Raw genomic sequence first — 24,358 nt, 5'->3', positions numbered from 1 at the left:
CGCTAACGCCCGGGAGGCGAATTTAACCGAATGGTACGTGGCGTCAGCTGAGAACTCTGCCACCGCTGTGGTTTTGGCTATGTCCTGCAGCGCCCGTGTATTGGATGGAGGGATGTGGGCCTTCAGTTGACGGAGCCACCAGATAGAGGACCTGGTAAAGAAGGAGGCTGCGGTGGCCGATCTAATTGCCCAGGCGTCGGCTAGATGAGCCCGCCGCAAGGCCAATTCAGACCTCCTATCCTCGGGTTTGAGGGCCTCCAGGGGGTCACTCGGGGAGGAGGAAGAGGCGAGACCAACAATGGGCTCGTCCACCTCCGGGGTATTGAGGAGGGAGCAGAAACCCGGTTCGAGGTTAAAGAACCTCTTATCCTGTGTGGATGGGGCCGGAGGAGCCCCCGTAAAACCCAGTTGGTTGGAAACCAGATCGTGGAAAATGGGAGGAGCGGGAATCACATCCTCGGCCACCACGGGCTGTTTGAACATTGCGTCCTCCGGTTCCTCCCCAGAGGAGAGGGGGACAGGGGGAAGTTGAGTGGCCAGGCCCGAGGTGTTCTTGGCCTTAAACAAGATGGACTTAAACATGTGGGGCTTGAATAACCCCACAAAGGAAGGCTGGTCGGGGGTAAGGCCCTCGTCCTCCGACAACTCTGCTTCCATCGGGTCTAAATCTGAAAAGGGTTCCCCATGGAAGGTGGATCCCCATTCAAGGTGCTCCTCCTCCTCCCTGTATTGGTCTAAAATTTCCATTCCCTCCTCCGGTTCCCTTTCTGGAAGAGGGCTGGCCCCCCGGGAGGGTACCTGACCAGGAGCAGGGTCCAGGGCGGGCATGGACCTAGTTGGCACCGGTTCTTGCGCGGGAACCGTCTGAGGAAGGCTTGATCCGGCCATCTGCTGCATGCCTTGAGCTATCCCCTGTCGAATAGCCTGCTCCATCCAAGTTCTCATGTACTCAGGCATCTCGATCGTGGGTGGGTCCTCCTGTCTCAGGCCAGCGGCCGTGGGAGTGAAGGTTGCTTCAGGCATCCGGCTGGTAGCTGGTCCAGGGTCGTGAGACTCCTGGGATGAGCTGTGCCTGGAGAGAGGGGAACAAACTGGAGGGAGGGGGTGCCTGGAAGTAGAAGGGGCGGCTGGGGGTGATGGTTGAGTTACCCTAGAGCGCCTATCGAACTCCCTCTCTAGTGCCTTATGACACCTTAAGGCGTCCCTTTGAGAGGCCTTAGAAGTCTCCTGGGAGGTGTCCTTAGCCTGTCTGCGCACATGATAGGACTTAGATTTCACCTTCAAAGAATGGCGAGAGTTAGGGTTATCATCTGCCATGGTAAAACAACAGAAGTATCAAAATGAATATATAGAAATATATATATATATGTGTGTGTACAGGCGGTTGGCACGCCTAGGATACGACCTGGGTAAGGCCGGGTATCCAGAAACTGCCCCGCACCCCCTTTTGGAATTTGCAATGAATAATCTGAAAATATGACCAAAAAAGGGGGGGAAATTTTTTTTTAATTTTTTTTTTTTTAAACTGCCACAGATATAGACTTTTAATGTACAATTATATCCCACCAGGATAAGGATCCAGGAAAACACACTGCAGCGACAGTGATGGAAGCTAGGTCTCCCTAAGCAAATCTGAGAGAGAAAAAATGCCAACTGAATGAGATTGGATTACCAATGTAAGGAAATATGAAGATATTCTGTATTAGACTGAATAACAACCTGGCAGTTGGTTAAAGGAAGAGAAGCCAATCAGCCAAATCAACGCCAGCAATACAAGGCCTCAGGCAGCTTGCCCCCACTCAGGGAGGAAGTGGCTGCTTTTCTAATTCCCCACCCTGAGATCTGCTGCGGAAGCCAACACTTACACCAACCATTAACAGAGTAAAGAGTAAAAAACAGCTTTCTTTTTCCCCTCTGGGAGAGGGAGATAGAGAGATCAGCCCTACTAGGCCTGGGAGCCTAAGCCTAGGGCCAGCAGAACGTTGCAGCAATAGGAGGCCTGCAAAATGTCGCCCAGCCACGAGGCGGCGCCCAAAATGGCGGCTGCCTGGAAATCGAAAGTGAAAGGCAAAGCGGGCGGCTCAGGGTGGGTGCATCCTGCAAGCCACGAGGGCGAGGACGCTGAAATTGGCGTTAGTGGGGGGAAAACCAGAATAAAAAAGGCTCCAGACCTTAGAAAGGCACCAGGACAGCAAGGCAGGAAAAAAAGAAATAAACGGCAGAGAGCGGGTGGGTGGGTGGGTGGGGGTGTTAGCACTAAGTGCTGCTAAGCTGCCCTCCCAGCCCCCTGGGGGCGAAAAACGCACACCCCTAAGTCTCAAGACACCCCCAGATGCGCAGAGGCTAAGGAAATAATAAGCTTAAATCAAACCTGAACTGAAATATTATCCTGCTTGAATCAACCAAAGAGTGGGAAGCACAATCAAAACACACAGCCTAACTCTGCAAAGGCTGGGCATAAACTGGGAGGCTACAAGGGACCATGTGACAGAGGGCGGAGCGTTCCCTAATGATTAAGCCCAGCCTACACAGACGCAGACTGGAGCACCTCCCACTCTCTGGATGATCCGAGCAGCTCGAGGGAGAACCTTTACTTTTACCTTATTGTTAATAAAATCACATTTAATTTTATCCTAACTCCATAAGTGTGACTATCCAAGAAAAAAAAAAGGGGACAGGGACAATTTTTTTATTTAAAATGTAAAAAATTAAAAATAAAGAGTTTGGAAATAAAAACACAGAAAACATTACTAGTCAAAAATTTAGTAAAAGTATATACAGCAATATAGACTTCTCAGATTTTTTTTACTACAGTTGATTCTTCCTTTACAAATATTAACCAGTTTATAGATTGTTCACAAGATGGGAAAACACAGACATACGGAAATCAAGTTTGTGAATGTACTATTCATTGTAAGCTTCTTCACTGTGAGCTTCTGGATACAGATGAATCAAAAAGATCTACTTAATCTGAGACTATAGTCTACTGCATTTTAAGGGAAAATCTATTCCATTTCCACATTATTTTGGTCTCCATTTATCTTAGACCTCTAACTATTTTTAACAGGCCATCAATCAGGCAACTTTCTCCTGCAATGCAATCATACTGCAGATTGTGCACAACACCGGTTGTCCTGTACATGCACTCTGTACATAAGTACTAACAAATTAGTATCAAAGTTCAGATGTGTGTACAACCAGGACAGTAGGTATACCATACAGCTTTAGCTAGCTGCCTGATTTAAAGCTGAATCAAAAGTTATCTGTTTTGACTGAAATTGAAGAATGGCTGAGAAATTCTCTACAACGAATGAAATCTTAGAAGCAATAATCTATTATCATATCAATCAGTGTTCTTTGAATAGATAACAGCTATTATCTCCCCATACCCAAAATACAATTATACAATTTTGATGGGAGCTTCATTAAATAATTGCAGCCCTTATGTTTTCTATGGGAGCCACAACTGCTACAATATCAAATAAAGCAATAGTCTATCATTTAAAACAAATTAATAATATCCATGATAGCAAATACTTGGTAAAAGCAGGTAGGGAATCTGTATTGTGAAGTATGTATTTCCCATTCCTAATTCACTTCCCAGTGATCGGGGTGCTACAAATGTTTAAATAGTTTGATTTTTTTTAAGACTTGTGAGTCTTGGAGATGGAGAAAAAACCTCCAATCTTCATTAAACATTTTTCCAAGAGTTCTAAACTATCAAGGATACGGCATCATGAAACAATGAGTGAAATTAGGAGTGGGAATGTGCAAATCTCCTCACCAATTCTTTCCCTCTCTGCTTGTTCTACATATCAAAAAGTTAGGGAATAATCACCCCTTCTTCCACATTTTCTGCTTACCGAGAGATAACCTCAATGTTTTAATTCAATAGGTTCTATTAACGGTAAATTAAAAAAATCTGTTTTGGGGGTCCTTTATATACCTTATAATGGAAATAAATGGTATACAGGTAATCCTCAACTGACAGCCATTCATTTAGTGATCATTCAAAGTTACAAAAGCACTGAAAAAAGTACTTATGACTGTTTTTCATATTTACAATCGTTGCATCATCCCCATGGTCACATGATCATCAATTGGTTCATATTTATGACGGTTGCAGGCTGGAGCAATCTTCTGGCAAGCAAAGTCAATGGGGAAGCCAGATTCACTGAACAACAGCGTTACTAACTTAACAATGGTAAAGATTCACTTAACAACTGTGGCAAGAAGAGTCGTAAAATGAAGCATAATTCACTTTAAAACTCTCACTTAGCTACCCAAATTTTGAGCTCAATTGTGGTTGTAAATTGAGGATTATCTGTAATCCAATGAAACTTTGTGAAAAATGGTATTATTTAGTTATAACTAAAAGTTTCTTCACAATTCCCTGGACTCTGCTTGCACCTCCCTAGGGAGGTACACAACTTGGGAAAGGCTGCAATAGACTGTATACTCATGCAAACCATACAAGATGCTCCATTCACAAATGAAAAACCCTCTGGTTCAGCTTCAAGAAGCAGTAAAGTAGTCACAGCCAACTGAGGCTTGGGTTTATTGCTTTGAAGATTTGTAAGATCTTCTGGGCATGCCCCAAACATACTTTTCCTAGGATAGCTAGTGAAGTAAAATATATTATGGAGTATTTAATAAAAGCCTACTAACTATGATAACATGCTTGTAAATTGTTGCATATTTCTGTGCTTCCAACTACTGCCTAACGTGTAGTTCCACATAATCCAAGGGATCTCTTTTGTGATGAAAGGCTACATATATTGTTTGAATGGAAAACCAAAATGAGACATTGATGCAAAATAAAAAGAGCATATGGACATGGACCAGTATTGTCTACAGCAGGGGGCGGCAACCTTTTGGATCTAGGGACCACCAAACTCATAATTTTAAATCCCGCAGACCAGAGACCCTGGGAAAATCCCCCAAAAAGTCTGCAGGAAGATTCCCCACCACATTTTCTCACCGCTTGATCATTCTTTATTTGGGATCATAGGATACCGTCTCCAGTTCCATTCTCGGTGGTGGGGGGAGGGAGATTTTCGGCTTCATGCAAAGAAAGCAGCAGAAGTCTTCTTTCTCTCCCCAAACTCCGCCAGAAATGAGTCTTTGCTGGCGCAGCCTCTCGGAGCAAGATGCCTTGCAGGATCCCAAAGAGTTGTTTCTGGCAGAGTTTGGGGGACAGAAAGAAAGGCTTTTGTTGCTTTCCTTGCATGCAGCCAAAAGCAGAAGAAAGAATCAGAAAGAAGCAGCCCAGTGGCCAGGCCAGGTGCATGGAGCGAGTGGGGCAATACTACCTCACTACCTCATGTTGTTCACAATGCAAGTGAAGCAAGTCTTGTGTTCCCATGGACCATGTGGGCAGTGCAGCCTTGTGTTCCTATGCAGCCTGAATTAATTGCTTTGGAGGTTGCTTTGGGGGTGACATTTCCCTGTGGATCACCAAAATTTTCTTGCAGACCATCAGTGGTCCCCAGCCCACTGGTTGGCGACCACTGGTCTATAGCGATCTCTGGGACAGGCGTTTTGGATTTCTGAACTGTGCTGGTTTCTTTAGCCTATATATTTCTCCACAAAATAAAGGGAAACTATGGTAACAAGTTTCAGCTGTGGTGTTTAACCAAGGCTTAGTGGTTACAAAAAGAATTGGAGTGGGGGAGAATAAGAGTTCTTTGCTATTTCTTAGACTACCAGTCTAAACTAATACAATAACAATTGTTCCATCTACTTAACAAGGGTTTATGTCTGAAGAACATTATCTGAGCATTCTTAAATTTACAATATTTCCTATCTCCCACACAATGGAACAAAAAACAATTCCTCACTGGAGGAATTTACCAACAAGAAGCTTACTAAGAACTAGGCCCTACAATACATTCCAAATGTATTATCTGTATTATCTCATGTAATATTTACAAATTATGGTAGTATCAGTCAGTGGTTAATACTTGCTCTATAATATGCTATAGGCTAGTGATCTCTAACTGAATTTCAGTTAATGTAGGATGAAGAAGCCACTCTGCAAAAGAAGGTAGACACACACAAATGTGCCTTACATTATAGCAGCAATCAGATATTAGAAGCCGGTCAGTTGTGCAGGGCATTCTGGTTCTAAGTTCATAAGTCACCATAACTTATGCAAGAAAAGCACCAAATATGTTTTGTTTTCCTATAAACAGCAAGAATTCTGTACCTTCAAATTACAGGTGTTAGATTTATTAGAATTAGAAGCCAGACTTACTCCAAAATGACTTGAGGTAGCCTACACAGTTTTAAAAAATCCAATAATTAGCATATCATAGTAAAATATTATTGTAGTATCTGCTGTCATAATGCGCAGATCATACCATTCCTATCCAGCATACTGTGACTCTTCAGGAAATACAACTAATACACTTTCATTTTATGACTTTCATTTTAGGCTTTCTTTCTTTATATAGGGGTAACTAGCAACTGAGAATAATACTGCGTGCTTTTACAGAGTCTATTTCAAAACACTAATACTTCTAAAAACTTGCTTTTAACATATAATTCCTGTTGGTATTGCCATTTTAAGATGCTAAAGAGTTGTTCTAATACTGAACAAGCCAAGAGAAATTAAATAGGCCAGTAGAGCAGTATAAAATAAAAAATAAAATAAAACGATGGCAGGAAGCAAAGGAAAACTCAGGTGCATATATTTTTTATTTTTTTTTGCAAACTGGGAAGGCATAGCCTTTAAAACTAGATACAAGTAATAGAGGCAATCAATCACTGAAATGATAGCACTAATGGGCATTTTAAAAAAAATTACTGGTATTCCAAGAAAACCCATCCTATTCCTGACAATCTCATACCTCATTCCTATTTTCTCATCTTGATTAGGATGTTACTATATCTTAAACATCCTTGACACTCTGAAGTATTCAACGCCTGGGTTTCTTCTGGGAATGCTCTGAAACATCTATTTTTAATGTGCAATATTCTTTTTGCATATGCATCTCTCTCATGTCCCACTGAACTTTTGACCTGGTCAGAGCTGAACCACCTCCTCCCCTCCAAACCCACAGCTGCGATATCTTGAAAAAAGGGATCCTGAGTCGCGTGAGGCAGCTGCCTCTGCTAAAGCCAGCATGGGGGCTTGGCTGTTCAACATTTTCTTCCCATAACAATACCCAGAGCCTTGTCTGATGGATGCACTGCTTTATTTAAGCCAACCAGCTTCGTAAATCCATTCCCCTTCTTCAGTCTGTCTTTAGAGTAGTCCAGGAAAAGAAAAAAAAGGACATCTGCTTCACACATTCTGAGATATCCAGCTGGTGAATGAAGTACACATCTGGATAGATCACGATCTACTAGTCTAGTAAGCATAATGTGGACTGAGAATGAAAAAGACAAAAACCTGGACAGCACAGATGAAAATCGATGTCAAGTTTCTTTTCAAAAAAGAACAATGAAGCGGATCAGTACAGAGACTATTAGTAATCATCCCAACTGGGGTAAATCTTCTAAATTCGGAACCAGGTTTAAAAAAAGTCCTTTGTGTCCTTGTGTCGACTGCAAAGAAATGTGACAAATATTCTTTCATTTCATTCTGACATTTAGAATTAGAAATAAATTGTGTTTTTTAAAAAATTGGCAAAAGAGTTCAAAGACATCTATGTATGTGCTACCAATAGCTGATGTGAAATACAGTATCTCTGCATTATTCTTTTCAAGTTCATATTTTCTGAAAAAAAATAATATAACACTTAAGTATATTATGATAGATGATGCTTGCAATATTTTCACTATACCTTCTATCTAACTGTTTTTACTGCTATATATAAACTAGATTGCTTTTTGTTTATCCTTTTTTCTTTATATTATCTATTTAACTGCAGTTATGCCCAGGCTGTAACTTCCAGTATTCCTAGCAAGCAGTGATTGTAGAGCTGCAGGTTAATTCTGGAAGAGTCAAGCTCATATTATACTTGGCAGGACAAGTCAGATGTTTAAAAGTGGAACATCAAAAGATGGGTTGGTTCATTCAGCAAAGGCAACAGCTGGCTAACCTTGTCTGGGCTTGGAAGCTAAGCAAGGTCAAGGATGGTTGGTGCTTGGAAAGAAGACAAACAGGGAATCTTAGGACTGTACACTTGATTGGCAAACCCAGAAAAGGTGGAAGATAAACTACTTCAATATTGCTGCTCTTCCAGAATCTTCCATTCTGACATATAAAAGTATATTTGCTTAACTCTCTCATCATAAATCTACAAAATAAATGTTGCAATTGGTCATTGTTTCACAAGGCAATTGCCCATCTTTAAAATTTAAGGATTAAAAATTGTCAATCCTTCCAAGATTGGTAAAATAGAGACCCAGCTTGTTGGGGGCAATATGCGGACTCTGTAAACCGCTTAGAGAGGGCTGTAAAACACTGAGAAGCAGTATATAAATCTAAGTTCTATTGCTATCTTTAAAATGCTTTCTTCTGACAAAAATTGTGGATATATTAATGTGAATTTGTGGAGTCTTTTTCCTATGGTTCCCTTTTTTGGTGCAGTTTAAAGGTTGCTATCTACTCCAAGGCAGCAGTATGAGATATAAGAATCAGGAAATAAAGCACTTTTTTGAGAAAGATACATGGGATCAGACTGCAGACCATGCTATCCTTGTTTCACAATACTAAAATAATAGCAAAAGAAGATTGGGAGATTACCATCATTGTGCTACATAACTTATCAAGTATGTGCTCTGGAAAACTAGTATAAAAATCATGCTCATTATGTGAGGGTAGATCCTACAGAATACAAATGAAGAATTTAGAAAAATACCATATATGCATGGGCAAAACACTCTGGAAATGTCCATGTACCGAATTTCTAAGCCCTGAGTTCAAAAGGTACAATACTGAAGATAACACTCCTAGGCTGGACAAACAAATCAGGAAGCACTTTAAGCCTACACAAATACTACAAACCTCTTAGTAGTATTTAGCAATACCCATAATCTAAAGCCACCCCAAATTATCAAGAATGTGCATGGCTAGGTTATAATTGTCCACATTGATTGCTTTTATTGTTAAACTTCCCATGCATCTCCCAAACATTCTTAAGCTGTGGAACAACATAATCAAAATCTCTTACAAATCACGTATAGAAAAACCATGAATCATAGATATTTGTTGAAAAGAAATTGTGCATATAAATTTTGGGTCTTCCATTTCCAGAATATAGGTGAGCAACTGATCATTAATCAAAATGTATATGAAAATAACATATCTTAATATATAATTAAATCATTCAACGTTTCTTCTGATAATATTGAATGCAAATTTACAAAAGGAAAAAAAAACATCAAAGTTGCTTAAAACTCTTGAAAAACATGTCACAATGAAAAAAAATCTTAGTTATCTTCAACTTGCAACAACTGAACCCAAAATTTATGTTGCAAAGTGAAAGTTAAGTGAATTTTGTCCCATTTTACAACCATTCTTGTCATAATTGTTTGGCAAAGCATTGCAGTTGTTAACTGAATCTGGGTTTCCCAGTGGTTTTGCTTGTCGGAAGATGACAAAAAGTGATCACCCGGTCCCAGAACACTGCAACAGATCATAAGTATGAACGAATTCTCGTATCTGAATTTTGATCATATGACTGTGGGGCTGCTCCAAGGTTGTGTGAAAACTAGTCATAAGTCACTTTTTTCAGTGCTCTTGTTTTCTGGAACTTGTAACCATGAAATAAGAGAGTTGTGTAATGAAATAACATTATCCACATCTGAAGTTCTTGAAGTAAATAACAATATTGTAAAAACATATATAGCTTTTTACAATACTGATCCTTAACAAAAAAGCACAAGTGTTTGCATCTTCAACATATAAATCATGATGGATCACATAAAGACATTAATTGATCAAGTGGTGATGTGAAGCTTTAGTCTGACAATCTTCTAACAGCAATTCAGTCCTTCACTCCACTACTTTCCAAGTATTTGTACGCTTGTCCCATCTATATATTTTCCCAGAAGAATTCACAGCTAAATTCTCCCAGTACCCTCTTTTCAAATCATCATTCTCTTATATTATTGCCCAAATATATTTCAATATAGAAATCCAGCATAACGCTTCTATTACATTCTCAACTTAATTTCATTAATAAACAGCTTCTTTTTCACAGAGTTCTTATTTTAAAAATATTATATTCAATATAAGAAAATATAGATCTGTAGGTATGTTTTTATTAAAAGAAAATAAACTAAGAACGAAGAGGTGCATCACAAATCATCCTTCCTCATCTCCCTCTGAAATGCATAATCCCTCCAGACCACTTTAGATGTTCCTCCTTGGTATGAAAGTTGAGGAACTGAAGTCCAAACTGACTTATTTGTGAAACAAACCAGATGCCACTTCAGCCTCCAAAGGTGAAAGGCTAGTACAATTGCCTTTTATCATTGTAAATTCAAGATCTTTCCCCCTGCTTCATATGCTTGGACAGGGAAATTTCTTTTAAGAGTCCACATCAATAGATAGAGGAGGAGTTCTTTTTGCTAAGAAGTACTATCACTGGAAGATAATTTACCCTTTCAGAAATTTAGCACTGCATAAGGGATTCTCTCCTCCCTCTACATTCACATCCTGTTAAAGGGGTTGTAGAAATTCTCACATCCTGCTGTACTGAGTATCTTGGGAAAGAAGATCCAGACTACCTTTGAAAATTACAAACATGACACAGCAATATTTAACTCACCAAAGATGAACTCAAACTAAAACTAATATATAAGGCCAAATAAAATTAAACCTGAACATACATCCTTGTATCTACATTCAAAATACACACCAAGGCATTATACTCACAATCATTAACTATATCTTACTGCTGAGTCTATGTCAATCACAGTTACATAGGTTACAAGGCAAGATAGATTTGACTGATTTTAAAATTAGGCATAAAAATACTGTGCTAACACAATTCTAACACAATTTATATTTTATTCCCTGCACTACATTTTGAAAATTAGGTTGCGTGTGCTGCTCAAACACATTTCAGCAGGGACACATAAACACGTGTGACCCCATAACTAAACATCAGAATATATTCTAGTTTTATAAATAGCACACAACAAGGGCAAGTTACAAAAACAACAACCCTGAATATATACAGAAACAAGGTAACCCAGCCTCAACTTTCAATGTTGCCTTCCTTATCATTCAGCTAAAAATAGTTTTTCTATCATCACACATCTGAATCTCTAGTAATGCTACCATTTTAAACAACCTTTAGGGAATAAATTTTTAACTTTATTCCAAATGCTATGCACAGAGTACGTATATTATGCCAGTTTAATGAATAGCTATGTTAAAATAGCAATTATATAAATATGTTTACATTTCACTGAGTTTCTCTTAGGCTTTGAAGACAGCCTAACAGGATCTTATCATACACATTTTAAAAGTTGAAAAGAAAATGAGACACTAAACTTATTGTGTCTGTTGTAAACAGATGGTAAACTCAGGTTTAATCACATTGGCCTAAGCTACTTAAGATCTTGGAAAATGACACAAGGCCTCTGGGAGGTCTGCATACACATATCCTGGTCATATTATTCCATTTGACCTAATTACTTTAGGTATTGGTAAAATTGTGCAACAAATCAAATTAAACCACTGCTTCAATCTCATGTACTTTCTACGAGTAAAATTAAGTGCACAGTATTGTATTTTTAAGACTGATACTGGACAAACTGAGCAATGCTAGAAAAACACCCTTTCTAAACCTTGGAATAAACAGACAAAATCCCAGGTGTTTTTTTTAAGAAAAAAAGCAATAGGTAACAGTAATTTGTCCAATGTAAATCCTGCAGTAATTCACTATTATAACAATTGTGTTTATCCATCTTACTAGCTGCTAAGCAGATTTCTCAACTTCAACTGAATGAATTTCAATGTGCTGCTTTCCTATGAAAATGAAGTCTAAACTTCAGAGAACATTAAAAGTTAAAAGAGAGAAAAGGAGGAGAACCGCACCGCCTGCTCAATTGCCACAAAGCCTACAGCTTGATTGTCACAAAACCTGGAGGGAGCTTATAGCACCATCCTCTCTCCATGAAGAAACAAAACTCCTCTCCCTCCTACCCATCTTTTCCCTGCAGGAATAATGGAAGCAAAGCAAACTCTTTTCAAACCCTTGAACTGATCTCAGGCCACCAGAGAGATAAGATGGAAACTCCTCTCTTTGAAATGGAAACCTCCTTTTAAATACCTGGTAGCAAAACTTTAAAAGGAGCAAGAACAGCAAAATGGAAGACTTTCGAATCAGAGCCACTCTACTCATCTCTACAGCTTGTTCAGTGAACTGATAAAGAAGAGATAATCAAGATGCACACACACACACACACACACACACACACAGAGGCATTACTTTGGTTTTCAAAAGGCAGCTGAAGTCTTCACACACATATCCTGGCTCCGAACAAATAAGGATCCCTTGGGGTTATAAAGAAAGGATCCTCCTCGCCAACTGTGACACTTCATTGGCGGCGGGAGAAGCGGGGGAGGGGAGAACCGGTGGGATCAAACCTCTCCCACCAAGAAATAAGCTTTAAAGAAGAAAAAAACAAATCAAGCGATACAGTAAATACAAAACAGAAGGCAAACTATTGTTTGGCACTATTCCGTGTCCGCGAGATGCGTTTTCCCCCTTCTCCATCCAACTGCTAAAACGGCTTGCCCACTTTCTAGCCTTTCGCAGGTCAGTGTTTACGCACGTTCACCCGGGAGCAAGGCCCCCTCCCCTCCCCTCCCCTCCCCTCGCCCGTTGGGGCTTTCGGCTCCCCTCGTCATTGTTCACACCAACGCCGCCACCATCTCCGACCGCCTCGGCGGCAGCACTTTCATTAAAAAGGCGTTCAAAAAAAAAAAGAAAAACCCCGAAGAAAAGGAAGACCCCAACTTTTGGCGAAGAAGCCCTACCTACTCGTCTGTCCTCCCACGTCGCACGGTGGGGAGGGGTGGAAATGTCCGCGATCCTGACCCTCCCCCCCCACCGTGCGACGTGGGGACAGACGGGCAGGCGCCCCCCTTTCCCCAATCCAGCCTTTGCGCCGAGAAGGACAGAAAGTATTGTCCTGCCCTACCGCTTCTCCTTCGGGAGAGAGGCCGGCGGGGTCGCTTTGCGGGGCCGGCCGTTTCCACCGAGCACGCGTCCGGCTCCGGCCGCGTTCCTTTCCCCTTCCCTTCAGAGTCCCGCGACTCACCTCAATCTCGAAGTCCGGCAGGCGGAAAGCGGTCCTGAAGAGCGAGCAGAAGTGAGCGATGGCCGGCACTTCCCACCAGGAGCGGAGCTCGCTAAGGACGCTCGTCTCCGCGGCCGACCCGGCGGCGCTGAAGGTCGCCGTCGAGCCCTCCGCTCCTCCGATCGCGGCTGAAGTAATAGCCGTCGCCGCCGAGACCCCTCCGGCTCCATCGCCGCAGCGTCCGTCCTCCTCCGGACACATCTCGCTCCGGGCCCGCGGCGCGAGATGCTCTCCTCCCTTCCTGCGACCGAACTGCCCTCTTCCTCCCCCTCAGCAGCCACGGCTGCCTGCTCAGCGCCCGCTTCTCGGCATGGGGTTCCTCCGGGTTGGCGCCTCCTCACCCTCCGCTGCTGCTGCTGCTCCTCCTCCTCCACCGTTCGCTTGGGGGTTTCTAGGGCAAGCGAAGGCGGCGCTGCTCTCGGCGGGGGCCGCCGCCGCCAAGACCCATCTCTTCGTCCCACCCACCCCCACCTTTTGGCCTCAGCTCGCCGCCGCCGCCGCAACTGTTGCCTGGTCCAGGCAACGGTTTAAAAAAAACAAGCGCGCGCTCTGCTAAGCATTCGACGCCGGAAAAACAGATGGGCTCCGGGAGTGGGGGAGGGGCTCGGGTGGAGAAGGAAAGGGGCGGGGTTGGGATCCGACGGGCGTGGCGTCGTGAGGAACTGGGGTCTTCGACTCTTGAGGAGGACCGGCTCGGCCTTAGATCAAACCCTTCATCCTGAGGAGAGGGAGGGGAGGAGGGTGGAGGGGCGAGAAAGGCACCGGACGTCTTCGAGTAAAGCGGGGAGGCGGAGCCTGGGAGCTAACTTTTTTTCTTTCTTTTTTTTTAAGCGGCCCGCACGAGCCCTGGAGGAAAAAGGCGGGGCCTGGGATGTAAATGCGGTTTCCGCCGAGAGCCGTTTAAAGAGTTGCCGAGCGCGAGAGAAAACAAGGAGCCGGCTCGGCGAAACTCTTCGCCCACGAGGCGGAGGCGGAGCCGCTCTTTATCATAACAACAGCCTGGCCCCGCCTTTTTTTTCGGGGCTGCCAATGGCGGAGCTCGCGGGAGGCGGGTCCGGCGCGATGCGAGATTTCTATGGCTGGGAAGGCAGGAAGGGCGGAGCTCTTGTCGGCAAAAGGGAACGAAGGGACTGGCTGGCTTCGGCTCCCGGACAGCACGTGGCGGCTCCAGCTTTGAGGTAAGGCCCCGCGCTTGGACGGCTACGTGTGGAAAAGGTCTCTGGATGCCAGCTCGCGCGGAAACTCATTGGGATTCACTTTCAAGTAAACGCGCCTTGTTTAGATATGGAGCAACCGTGTTAACGGCGCTGTTGAAGCCCGCTGGTTCTTACCTGGATGTAAAAAAAACAACTTGATTCCAGGATTCTCGACTGCTTAGAAATGAGACTGCCAAATCGCACGAAGGCCGAAATCCTCCTCGCGGCTTTTTTTTTTTTTTAAATACCTTGACATTTGCAACGCCTTTTTTCTTCCTCCTTTGAATTGTCTTCTCATTTTACCTTGTTTGAACTACGCCCTGCGTTCATCCTCTCGCTCCGTTTGCAATAATGGGCGCTGCTTAGCCAGATGGGTTTTATACAACTACGGTCGGGAAAATGGATAAAAGGTAGATGTTTTTTTTTAAAAATATTCTGGTCCTTTTCTTTTTCCACTTTAGGGACCCCTTCCCCGCCTTGCAGATTCTAATCAAGCTGGGATCGGCCAGGTGGAATCGCTTGGATAGTGTTTCCTTTTGTACCGATTGAAGTGAACTCTGGGGGCGTAAGAAGTCTAAAAAGAAAATAAAAGTATTAAATTATCAAGTAGTGAGAGCTGGAACCCATTTGTTGATTGAAGTGGATTTCGACGCTTTTTATTGCTGTGGCGATCAATTCTGCAAATGTGAAAATTAAAGTTCCATTCACGATGTTAAACATACTTTTACCCGTATTCGGAGATCTGAATTTCCTGTAAAGCCTGTTTGCTACTACTGGAGTAATCACTTTACTCTCGAAACTATTTGCTCTAAATTTACCGGTTTATAGTAAGTTTCAATGTACCAAAGCTTGATTCTTTAAAAAATACATGTTGGATTTTTTTCCCCCTTTTACTTTAGTTTACATCTGAATTTTAAATATGTTTAGGGTTTTTTTTATTAATTGATTGAAAATAGTACTCCAGGGTTTCTATTTGTGCCTTAGTGTAAAATTGTGTTAGTCTTTTGAAAAATCAACATTCCTCTATATCCAGCAAGGTCAATATTTGACACTGCTGAGAAGACTTTGAACTAGAAAAATGAGTACGTTTTCTGAGGTAAATCTATGAGGTTAACCCAGACTAAAAATTAAAAGCTCACACCATCTAGAAGAAAGCAATAAGAAAGTACTTGTCTTTATGTGAAGAAAACTAAATAGATATGTCTCTGTAAGTTACCAGGAGCCAAGCTCATCTTGAGGAAAACTATTACTGTACAGATTCTTCCTTTGGGGTTGCTTGACAAATACTTTTTTTAGTTTAAAAAAAAACCCTCAACTTTGCAGTGTTGATAGTAGTCTCCATTATCTTTGACAAATTGTGAGAAGTGGGCAAAGTACAGCATGACTAGAGGACAACAAACATCCTACCCGGGGGAAATGACCCTGGGACTGCAGACCAATCAATCCAATATTGATTCTGAGAAGATTCCAGAGCAGTAAAGTAATTAATCAGTATGCACTTGGAGAACCATGAAGTGATTACCAGACATCGAAGTTGTCAAGCACAAGTTTTGCCAGACTTAACCTTTTCTCCTTTCCTTAGCAGACTATGGACAAGTTGTAGGCAAAATGTATTTGTGTTTCAGCAAAGCATCTGATGAAATGCTCTGTGACATTCTGATTAGCAAGCCTGTCCATTACAAATGACCTAGATGATATGACCATTAAATAATTTCTTAATGGACATAAACATTGTAGGTGAGGGACGTTCCTCAAGAATTTTTCACCAAATTGGGGAGATATCCCATGGGATGCCGGAAAGTTGAAACCTTCCTTCTTCCGTATTAATGTTAATAATATAGATGTGGAGGTGGCAGGAATAGTCACGTTTGGTAAATGAGACAAAAGTGGATAGAATATTTAGTATGATCTTAATATGATGTTAAGTGAATCTGGCTTCCTTATTGACTTTGCTTATCAGAAGTTTGCAAAAGGTGATCACATGACTTTGGGATATAGCAATATCAGAAATATGAGTTGACAACTGTCTGAATTTTGATCACATGGTCATGGTGTTGCTGGAAAGGTCATGTGAAAAATGATCATAAAGTCATTTTTTTCAGTGCCATTGTAACTTTGAATGGTCAGTAAATGAACTATTGTAAATCAAGGACTCATATTCATATTTTGTATTCATATTCTGTATTCATATTCTCTTTGCAGTATGGTTTGGCTGCAAAAATAGCCAAAGGTGGTTTTTAAGTTGCATCCAAATGATAACAGGTTTGAGAAATGGGCCGGAAGTAACAAAATGAAATTTAATAGAGGCAAATACATCAGATCAAATGCACATTGTACAAAAATGAACAGTGTGATAAGATTGCAGCTTCTCTCCTCCCCTGTAGCCAAATATTGTATCATTAAAAATCTAGTTTCTAGAAAGGAAAGAAAAAGAAAAGGGGAAGAAAGAAAGGAGGAGGTTACAAGGTTAAAAGTATTCTTATTTTAACAGTTTGCAAGATCTTCTTTTGTTTTCATAACCTTAACTTGTGTCATATAACCACACCTGTTTTTTACTTATATCGCTACCTCATTATTATGGGTTGATACTTTTCTTTTATGCCTTATGATATATAATTTATCTTTGGTCAATCCAATTATACCAACAATTCCAGCTATCGTAGTATAGTGAAGTGTCTTTATTTTTTAGCGCTAAAATCAATTTATCCATTTCTGCGCATTTTGAGATTTTTTCAATAATCATTTCTTCTGATGGAGTTTGATGTTGTTTCCAGTGTTGAGCGAAGGCTAATCTGGCCACTGGTAAAATGTGTATTGTTATGTATTTAGCTTTTTTGGAAATTTGCTTATCAAAAATCCCTAGTAGGAAGGACTCTGGTTTGTATTCGATCTGCTCTTTTGTGATTTCTTCCAACCAAGTTTTGATTTTCTTCCAATACTTTTGGGTTTCTGCATAAGACCACCACATATGGAAAAGGGTTCCTTCTTTTTTCCATAGAGCTGTCTCGAGTGTCCAGGTTGGGAGGAGCTCCAGTCTCGGCTCTTCCAGGCTGAGCTTGAAATTGAGGAACGCCCTCACCGTCACGTGGTCCTCGGGCGCTCCCAGTTTTTTGCTCAGCCTCGTGGCTAACAGGCTGTTTTTCCCTTGCTCCGGTCGTTCAGCATTCTAGGCCTCTCCTTCTCATCGCTTACTGATCACCGGCAGGCAGCGCAGGACTTCAGGTTTGAACTCCCAGGGAGTGTTTTTAACTTCCGAACTGTTTCCTTAGGGGAGAAAACGAGCGCTTCGAGCGCTGCCCCCCACCGCTTCGCTTGCGCGCAATCGCTCCGCGCGAGGCCGCTTCGCTCCTGCCTGCCTCTCTCGCTTTGCCGCTGCTTTCCCCGCGAACGCCTTCTAGCCCAGGGTACGCTTCCTGGTTCTCCCAAAGGCTCTAATCTTCCTGGGAGTTTACCGCCGCTGGGGCTGCCTCCATTACTTGCGGCTCTCATCTCGGGCTCCCTGTGGCGTCCGCCATCTTGGGTGGGCCCTGAACGCCGCCATCTTGGGTGTGCCCTGGAACGGCCGCCATCTTGGGTGTGCCCTGGAACGGCCGCCATCTTGGGTGTGTCCTGGACCGCCGCCATCTTGGGTGTGCCCTGGAGTGGCCGCCATCTTGGGTGTGCCCTGAACGCCGCCATCTTGGGTGTGCCCTGGAACGGCCGCCATCTTGGGTGTGCCTGGAACGGCCGCCATCTTGGGAGGGCCGCATGGCCGCCTGCCATTACTAGAGGCCTTTACAGGCCGCAGCCTTAACTGACTATTAGGCAGCCTGGGATTCCCTCGTCTCAGCCTCCTGCAGAAATAGGGTCTGTTGGCCCTGCAGCCTTTTTTTCCCCAGCAGGCGAAGTAGCAGCTCTGCCCCCCCCCCCCTTCCCGGTCCGTCCGGCAGGGGTAGCTGCCTGGCGTTCACCTTTCTGGCTGATTGGTCTCTGGGCTAGGCCCTGGTTCGCACCAAACCTCTATTTTAAACAGAAAAATTTTTGACTAAAAGGGGGCGTGAACGTGCGTTGGGATTCCCGGCCTCCCGTAGGCCGCATCCAGACCTGGTTTCAGCTTACATTATTCCCTTCTGCCTGCGGCCTCAGGGTCATGGTTTTTTTTTTTCAGAGGCCTACCAGTAGGCCGCATTGTTTTCCTGACTCCTGGGCAGATCCTGGGACTGCTCAAATACCTTGCAATCCTGCCTAAGTCTCCTCCCAACTAAGGAGTTAGTTGCTTGCCATGTCCCTTCCCCGGTTCGCCCGGCAGGGACAGCTTGGCGCTTATTCTGGCTGATTGGCCCCCGGCTAGGCCCTACTTCCCAACACGTTACAGAACAATTCTGTGGCCTTGCCAAAAAGGGGTGCAACACGAGCACTGGGAGTTCCAGCCTCTGCTTTGGCTGTACCCAGACCCGTTAATCCGCCTCGCATTAACCAAAAATTTTTTCCTTTTTTTTTTTCTCTCCTCTCCAGATGGCAGACGACAATACCTCTCGTGGCACTTCTCTGAAGGCCAGGGCCAAATCCCACCACCTGCGCAAACAGGCACAGGAACCATCCAAAGCTTCCCAAAGGGATGCCCTCAGGCGACACAGGGCCCTCGAAGGGAAATTGACAGACGCTCTCAGGAGTCAAGCTCTGTGCCCCGGGACCCTTCCGCTCCATCAACCTCCACCCATCCTCCTCTCCCCTCCCCTCCTGCTTCTGCTTCTCCCCCACAGCCTGGACAGGCCCCTGAGGTCACCTTGCCCACCACTGCTGTAGAACTGCGCCCGGAGGAGTCTCTCCCATGGCGGAAATACCCGAAAACCTAATGCAGGCTATGGAGCTGGCCATCCGGCAAAGGGTAGCACAACAGATGCAGCAGCTGGCCGGCCTGGCTCTCGGCTCGCGCCCCGAGGCCCTAGGATCAGCGGCCTCGCATGGTCAAGCAACTCCCCAAGAGGACTTAACCTTACCTTTGGAGTTGGAGGGAATGGAGGCCCAAGAACCCGGGACCCTTCCCTCTTTGGGGACGAGCAGGACCTTGACATGAGGTCCTCATAGGCAGTGAACTCTTTTGGGAACAGGTCCCCAGAAGGGGACATGTCGGAGGACGAGGGCCTCCTCCAGGTCAGCCCGCTTTCTAGGGCTCTTTAAACCACACCTATTTAGGTCCCTCCTGTTCAAAGCCAGGACCACCTCGGGCCTGAACCCCTCCCCACCCAACCCGGCGGCGGCAGGGGTTCCTCCCGACTCTCTCTTCTTCTCAGCCCGTGGCGGAAACTGAGGTGATCCCTGTCCCGCCCATATTCTCAGACATGGTTTCTAGGCAGCTGGCCTCCTCGGGGCCCCTCCCCCAACGCCCAGGACAAGCGGTTTTTTAACCTGGAACCGCAGTTCTCCACCTTGCTCGATCCTCCCCGTGGACGAGCCCGTGGTAGGCCTGGTTTCCCGCTCTACTCCCAGCGACTCACTCGATGCTCTCCAGCCCGAGGACAAGCGAGCTGAACTGGCCCTGTGCCGCGCCACCTCTCTGACGCTTGGGCAGTCAGGGCTTCCACTGCCGCGTCGTTTTCACCAGGTCTTCCATCAAGTGGCTCCAGCAGCTCAAGCAGCATGTCCCCACAGCCAATCTCAGGGCGCACCAGGACATTGCCAAGATCCTGGCCGCGCCGAAGCTGCAGACGCCACCTTCCAGGCGGCAAAGTTCTCCACCAGGGCCATTTCGTCCCAGGTTACCGCCCGCCGTCTACTCTGGCTCCGCCACTGGCAAGCGGACGTTAAAAACAAGACTAAGTTAGCAACAGCCCCCATCTCTGGGGGAAGTTATTTGGACCGGTTCTCGACCCATTCCTGGCCGAGACCCGGAACAAGCGCAAGTACCTCCCTTCCTCTCTAGGAGGTCCGACTTCAGAGGCTCCCCTCCCTCTCCTCGCCAGGGTTCTTCTCATTCCTCCTCCTTTGCCAGATACTACCGATCCTCTCCTATAGATCTCCCTACCGAACGGAGCCGGATGGGTCCGGAGGTAATCCTTCCAGGAAGCCCTCCCGGGATCCGGGAGAGGTTCGCTCCGTGCTTCTCGATAATGCAGTCGCCCTCAGGCGCTTGTCCTTTTAAAAAAAAAAAAAAAAGAGGAAGGAGTGCGAGAAGGCCTACCTCTACTCCGATCTTTAACCCTGCTTGCAACAGGCTCCTACCCCAGGAGCACTCTTGTCCTCCTCACCCTGCCCTGGCGCCTGGTCGGCAACACATCTACCCCCATTCAATGCTAGCCGGGTCCCTTCTTGCGCCCCCGGCCTCACACAGATCTCTGCACCTCCCTCCTTCTCTCTGTCCCAGAGTTCTCCCAGGGGAATTCCCCACACGGGTCGGTCTTCCCAGTTTCTTGAATCCCGGTCCCAGCGCACACCTGTTGGCCTCTTTGGCGGGACTGCCTCCCGGATAGCTCCGCCTCCTCTCTAGGCCACTTGTTGAGACATCCCAATATCCAGGGTTTTCTCCTGTTGGGCATGCCTTCCAGCGGGTCATCAGGGTTCCAGGAGAGATTCTATACCAGACGGGGCCCCACCCGCAGGACTAGCCAAGCTTTGGTATGTCCCAACCTGGACACTGAGACAGCTCTATGGAAAAGGGGCGTTGGTTCTTACCTGATACGCTTCTTTTCGTAGAGCTGTTGAGAGTGTCCAGCCCCACCCGTAGGCCGCCTGGTGGGAAACCTGGCTGTTTGACCGAGCAATCTAATATATTTTTTTCCTGAGTGTGATGAGAACAGGACCTTCCTTCTCGCCTGTGCAAAAACCTGGGGAGCGCCCGAGGACCACGTGACGGTGAGGGGCGTTCCTCAATTTCAAGCTCAGCCTGGAAGAGCCGAGACTGGAGCTCCTCCCAACCTGGACACTCTCAACAGCTCTACGAAAAGAAGCGTATCAGGTAAGAACCAACGCCCCTTTTCCTACACTTCTTTCCCTCTCTGCCTCCCCTCTTTTCTTTCTTTTTCTTTCTTTTTCTTATTTGTGTATGTATTGTGACTGGTTTTAATTGTAAAAATTAATAAACTATATTTTAAAAAAAATCTAGTTTCTAAAATAAAAATATAATCCAATATATTCTAACTTGGTTATCAACCATCTCCTGTTTTTTGTATGTAATTTTTGTTTATTTTTTTATATTTCATTAAAAGATTAAAGGACTATGGAAAAAGAAAAAAATAAACGTCTTAAAGAAAAGAAAAATGAGAGACAACAAAAGAAAAGGGAAAAAAATCTAAAGCTTCTTTGCAGCAGTTACAGTTATGGTAATTTCCATTTCTACCTTCCCAATATCATGGTTCCTTTCTTCCCATAACCCACACTCCCTTTTGATGAATAAATCCCCAATTCATTTTTATTCAATTTCAGCAAAAAGTTCATAAGAGGTTCCAGTTCTTCAGAAAAATAACGGTTTGTTGTTTTTTTCTTTAATTAAAAAAAAGTTCCTTTAGCCCGTTTCTGCAAGCTCCAACAACTTTATAACCCATTCCTTCATTAAGAGTACTTCTGTATGCAGGTAATCCTCGACTTACAACCACAATTGAGCCTAAAATTTCATTTGCTAAGCAAAGGAGTTGTGAAGTGCATTTTGCCCCGTTTTATAACCTTTCTTGCCACTTACTTAGTCCTTAATTAAGTGAATCACTGCAGCTAAGTTAGTAACATGGTTGTTCAGTGAATCTGGCTTCCCCGTTGCCTTTGTTCATCAATGGGGAATTGCAAAGGTTGGAAAAGGTGATTGATCTCATGGCCCCAGGACAGTGTCACCATCATAAATACATTTTCAGTGCTGTTATAACTTCAAACAGCTGTAAGTCAAGAACTACTTCTGTAGTTCTGTAGTTACCATATATAAAACCAATTGTCCATGAGTGTTTTCTAATTGACTTTTCATAAGTACAAGTAAAAAAAAATTCTGATTTTATCTGAATATTGACTTTTAAAAAACTGCGTGATTATATTTGTGTCAATCATACTTTGAAGACAGATTGAGACATACTACAACAATTTCAAAGTGAATCAGAAATTATATAAGAATCAAATTAATTTCACAAAGGGAGATGGAAAGAATTGGGACATTGCAAAGAGGGAGGAGGGAAATATAATTGTGTTTTCTAATGCTGGAAAGGATGTCACTTTCTAAGACCTGTTCTCAGATTCTTCTCTAGAGCAGTGTTTCTCAACCTCAGCAACTTTAAGTGGACTTCAACTCCCAGAATTCCCCAACCAACATGGAGAACGGCCAATTACATATTGCTCACTTAAATGTAAGTCTGAAGCTTTAATTTTATTCTTCCATTGCCAGGATTATAATCCTGCTTTACTTTGAAATGTTTTTCTAATAAAGTATTTGAAAACTTTATAATTTTATATTCTGACAAATAGGAAGTTAGTTTGACTAAAATCCATGAAAAAGTTTTCAATGTGTATTTCATCTGTAAAATTCTTTTTAATGAAACACGCCTTTCTCCTAGAAATACTTTTTATTTCAGTATAATGTAGCTTTTTGGAGCACTATTGCAACTTGTTTCATACATCTGTTTCTTTCAATTATTGCCTTATAGCAGGGCTGTCAAACTCCTGGCCCATGAGCTAGATGCATCATGTGCTGATCACGCCTGGTTTAGCGAAGGGGGAAAAAGTCCCAATACATCACGTGATGCTGCCGTGATGACGTGAATTAGACACCCCTGCCTTATAGCATCAGTGATAATTTAAAAGTAAACAGGTGTTTACTCTGGTGGTAGAAACTGAGGTGAGATGCAGATACCGTCAGTTTCAAATAATATTGGGGGCATAGTCTGAAACAAAATAAATGCTTAAATTTGCTTATGTCATATCATTAGTGCTTTTTTCTCCTTCCAAATTTACTTTCTCTGCTTTTCAATCTAGTGAATGTCGGCATATATAACAGGTGAGATTATACGTAATAGAGATTTAACTTGTCAGAAGAATGCATGTTATATTATCTATTCAGCCTTGCAAATGTCAGAATAATAATAGGGTAGATCCTTCTGCGAGAGGGAATGAGGTGGTAAATATGAACATGGTCATAATATTTAAAATAAATGATGACATGCTCTAGTAGGAAATAAGCTACTGCTGGGCCTTTCTCAAAATGTAAGATAAAAGGATGATCCAGTGGTATTGAAAGGCAGCAAATAAAAAAAGAAAAAGAAAATCACACAATATATAATTACCATGTGAAATTCATTATCCTAAGATATTGCCAAGGCCAAGAGTTTAGTAGGTTTTTTTTTTTAAAGAAGCAGACATTTTTATGGCCATTGAGACCATCTGTGGCTACATTAGATGGGATGAGAATCCTTTTTGTTCAAGGGAAATAAAAGGGAAATAAAATTTATCCTCTTTTAAAGCACAGAATAACTATTCACTGATGGTAAGGATTAGAAAGCAACTTCCATTTTCATGCAGATTATTCAGTAATTGTCCATCCGGGTATGTCAAGCACTTTTTAAAAATAATCCTGGCAGCTGGCCGCAAAGGGATGCTAAATTAGCTGGACCATTGCACTGCCATATGATGTTCCTATTATGATAAGATATATTTGTGCTGGTCTGGTGATGTGGATAAACAATTTTATTTATTTGCAGCTATTATTCTGCCACTGTTTCTCACTGATTATGTACATGGTTTGTGTGTGTGTGTGTGTGTTTTATCCCAGAACAATCCAGCCTGAGACAAGTGATTTGTTGGTCACATGCGCACAAAATGACAGGCTGAAGTGATCATGTCCCTATTTCAGGAAACAGTGACTGGCATTCAACCATAGTCTGGAAGGCAGTTGCTCTCCTGAGTATTTATATTTGCCTGTTCTGAATTAAGCCAGCTGTGGCTAT

General features: G+C 43.5%; 2 protein-coding genes across 5 annotated transcripts in view; one reads left to right on the top strand and one right to left on the bottom strand.

The window, feature by feature from the left end:
* The window catches only part of CECR2 (CECR2 histone acetyl-lysine reader), a 97,780-nt gene extending 83,845 nt beyond the window's left edge, over positions 1–13,935 (bottom strand). Inside the window, exon 1 of the mRNA XM_087935610.1 lies at positions 13,231–13,935. Within this exon, the coding sequence (XP_087791736.1) occupies positions 13,231–13,470 (240 nt within the window). The 5' untranslated portion in view covers positions 13,471–13,935. The remainder of the gene's footprint in view (positions 1–13,230) is intronic.
* A 105-nt stretch (positions 13,936–14,040) lies between these two features.
* The window catches only part of ADA2 (adenosine deaminase 2), a 54,234-nt gene continuing 43,916 nt past the window's right edge, over positions 14,041–24,358 (top strand). The window contains exons 1-2 of one of the 4 annotated variants that reach the window (XM_087935057.1): positions 14,041–14,447; positions 14,927–15,292. Coding sequence is in view for 2 of the 4 variants with exons in the window: in XM_087935056.1 (XP_087791182.1) it covers positions 22,730–22,765 (36 nt within the window). In the remaining 2 variants the exon portion in view is untranslated. Of the gene's footprint in view, positions 15,293–21,422; positions 22,766–24,358 lie in introns of those variants that run through there. The other 3 variants (XM_087935056.1, XM_087935059.1, XM_087935063.1) reach the window with 3 other exon arrangements.

The sequence above is a fragment of the Pseudonaja textilis genome, chromosome 5 (genome assembly GCF_049901715.1).
Source record: "Pseudonaja textilis isolate UNSWEBS1 chromosome 5, rPseTex1.2, whole genome shotgun sequence".
Classification (NCBI taxonomy): Eukaryota; Metazoa; Chordata; class Lepidosauria; order Squamata; family Elapidae; genus Pseudonaja; species Pseudonaja textilis.
The sequence above is the reverse complement of the archived record's forward strand: the minus strand, read 5'-3'. Positions and strand labels throughout refer to the sequence as shown.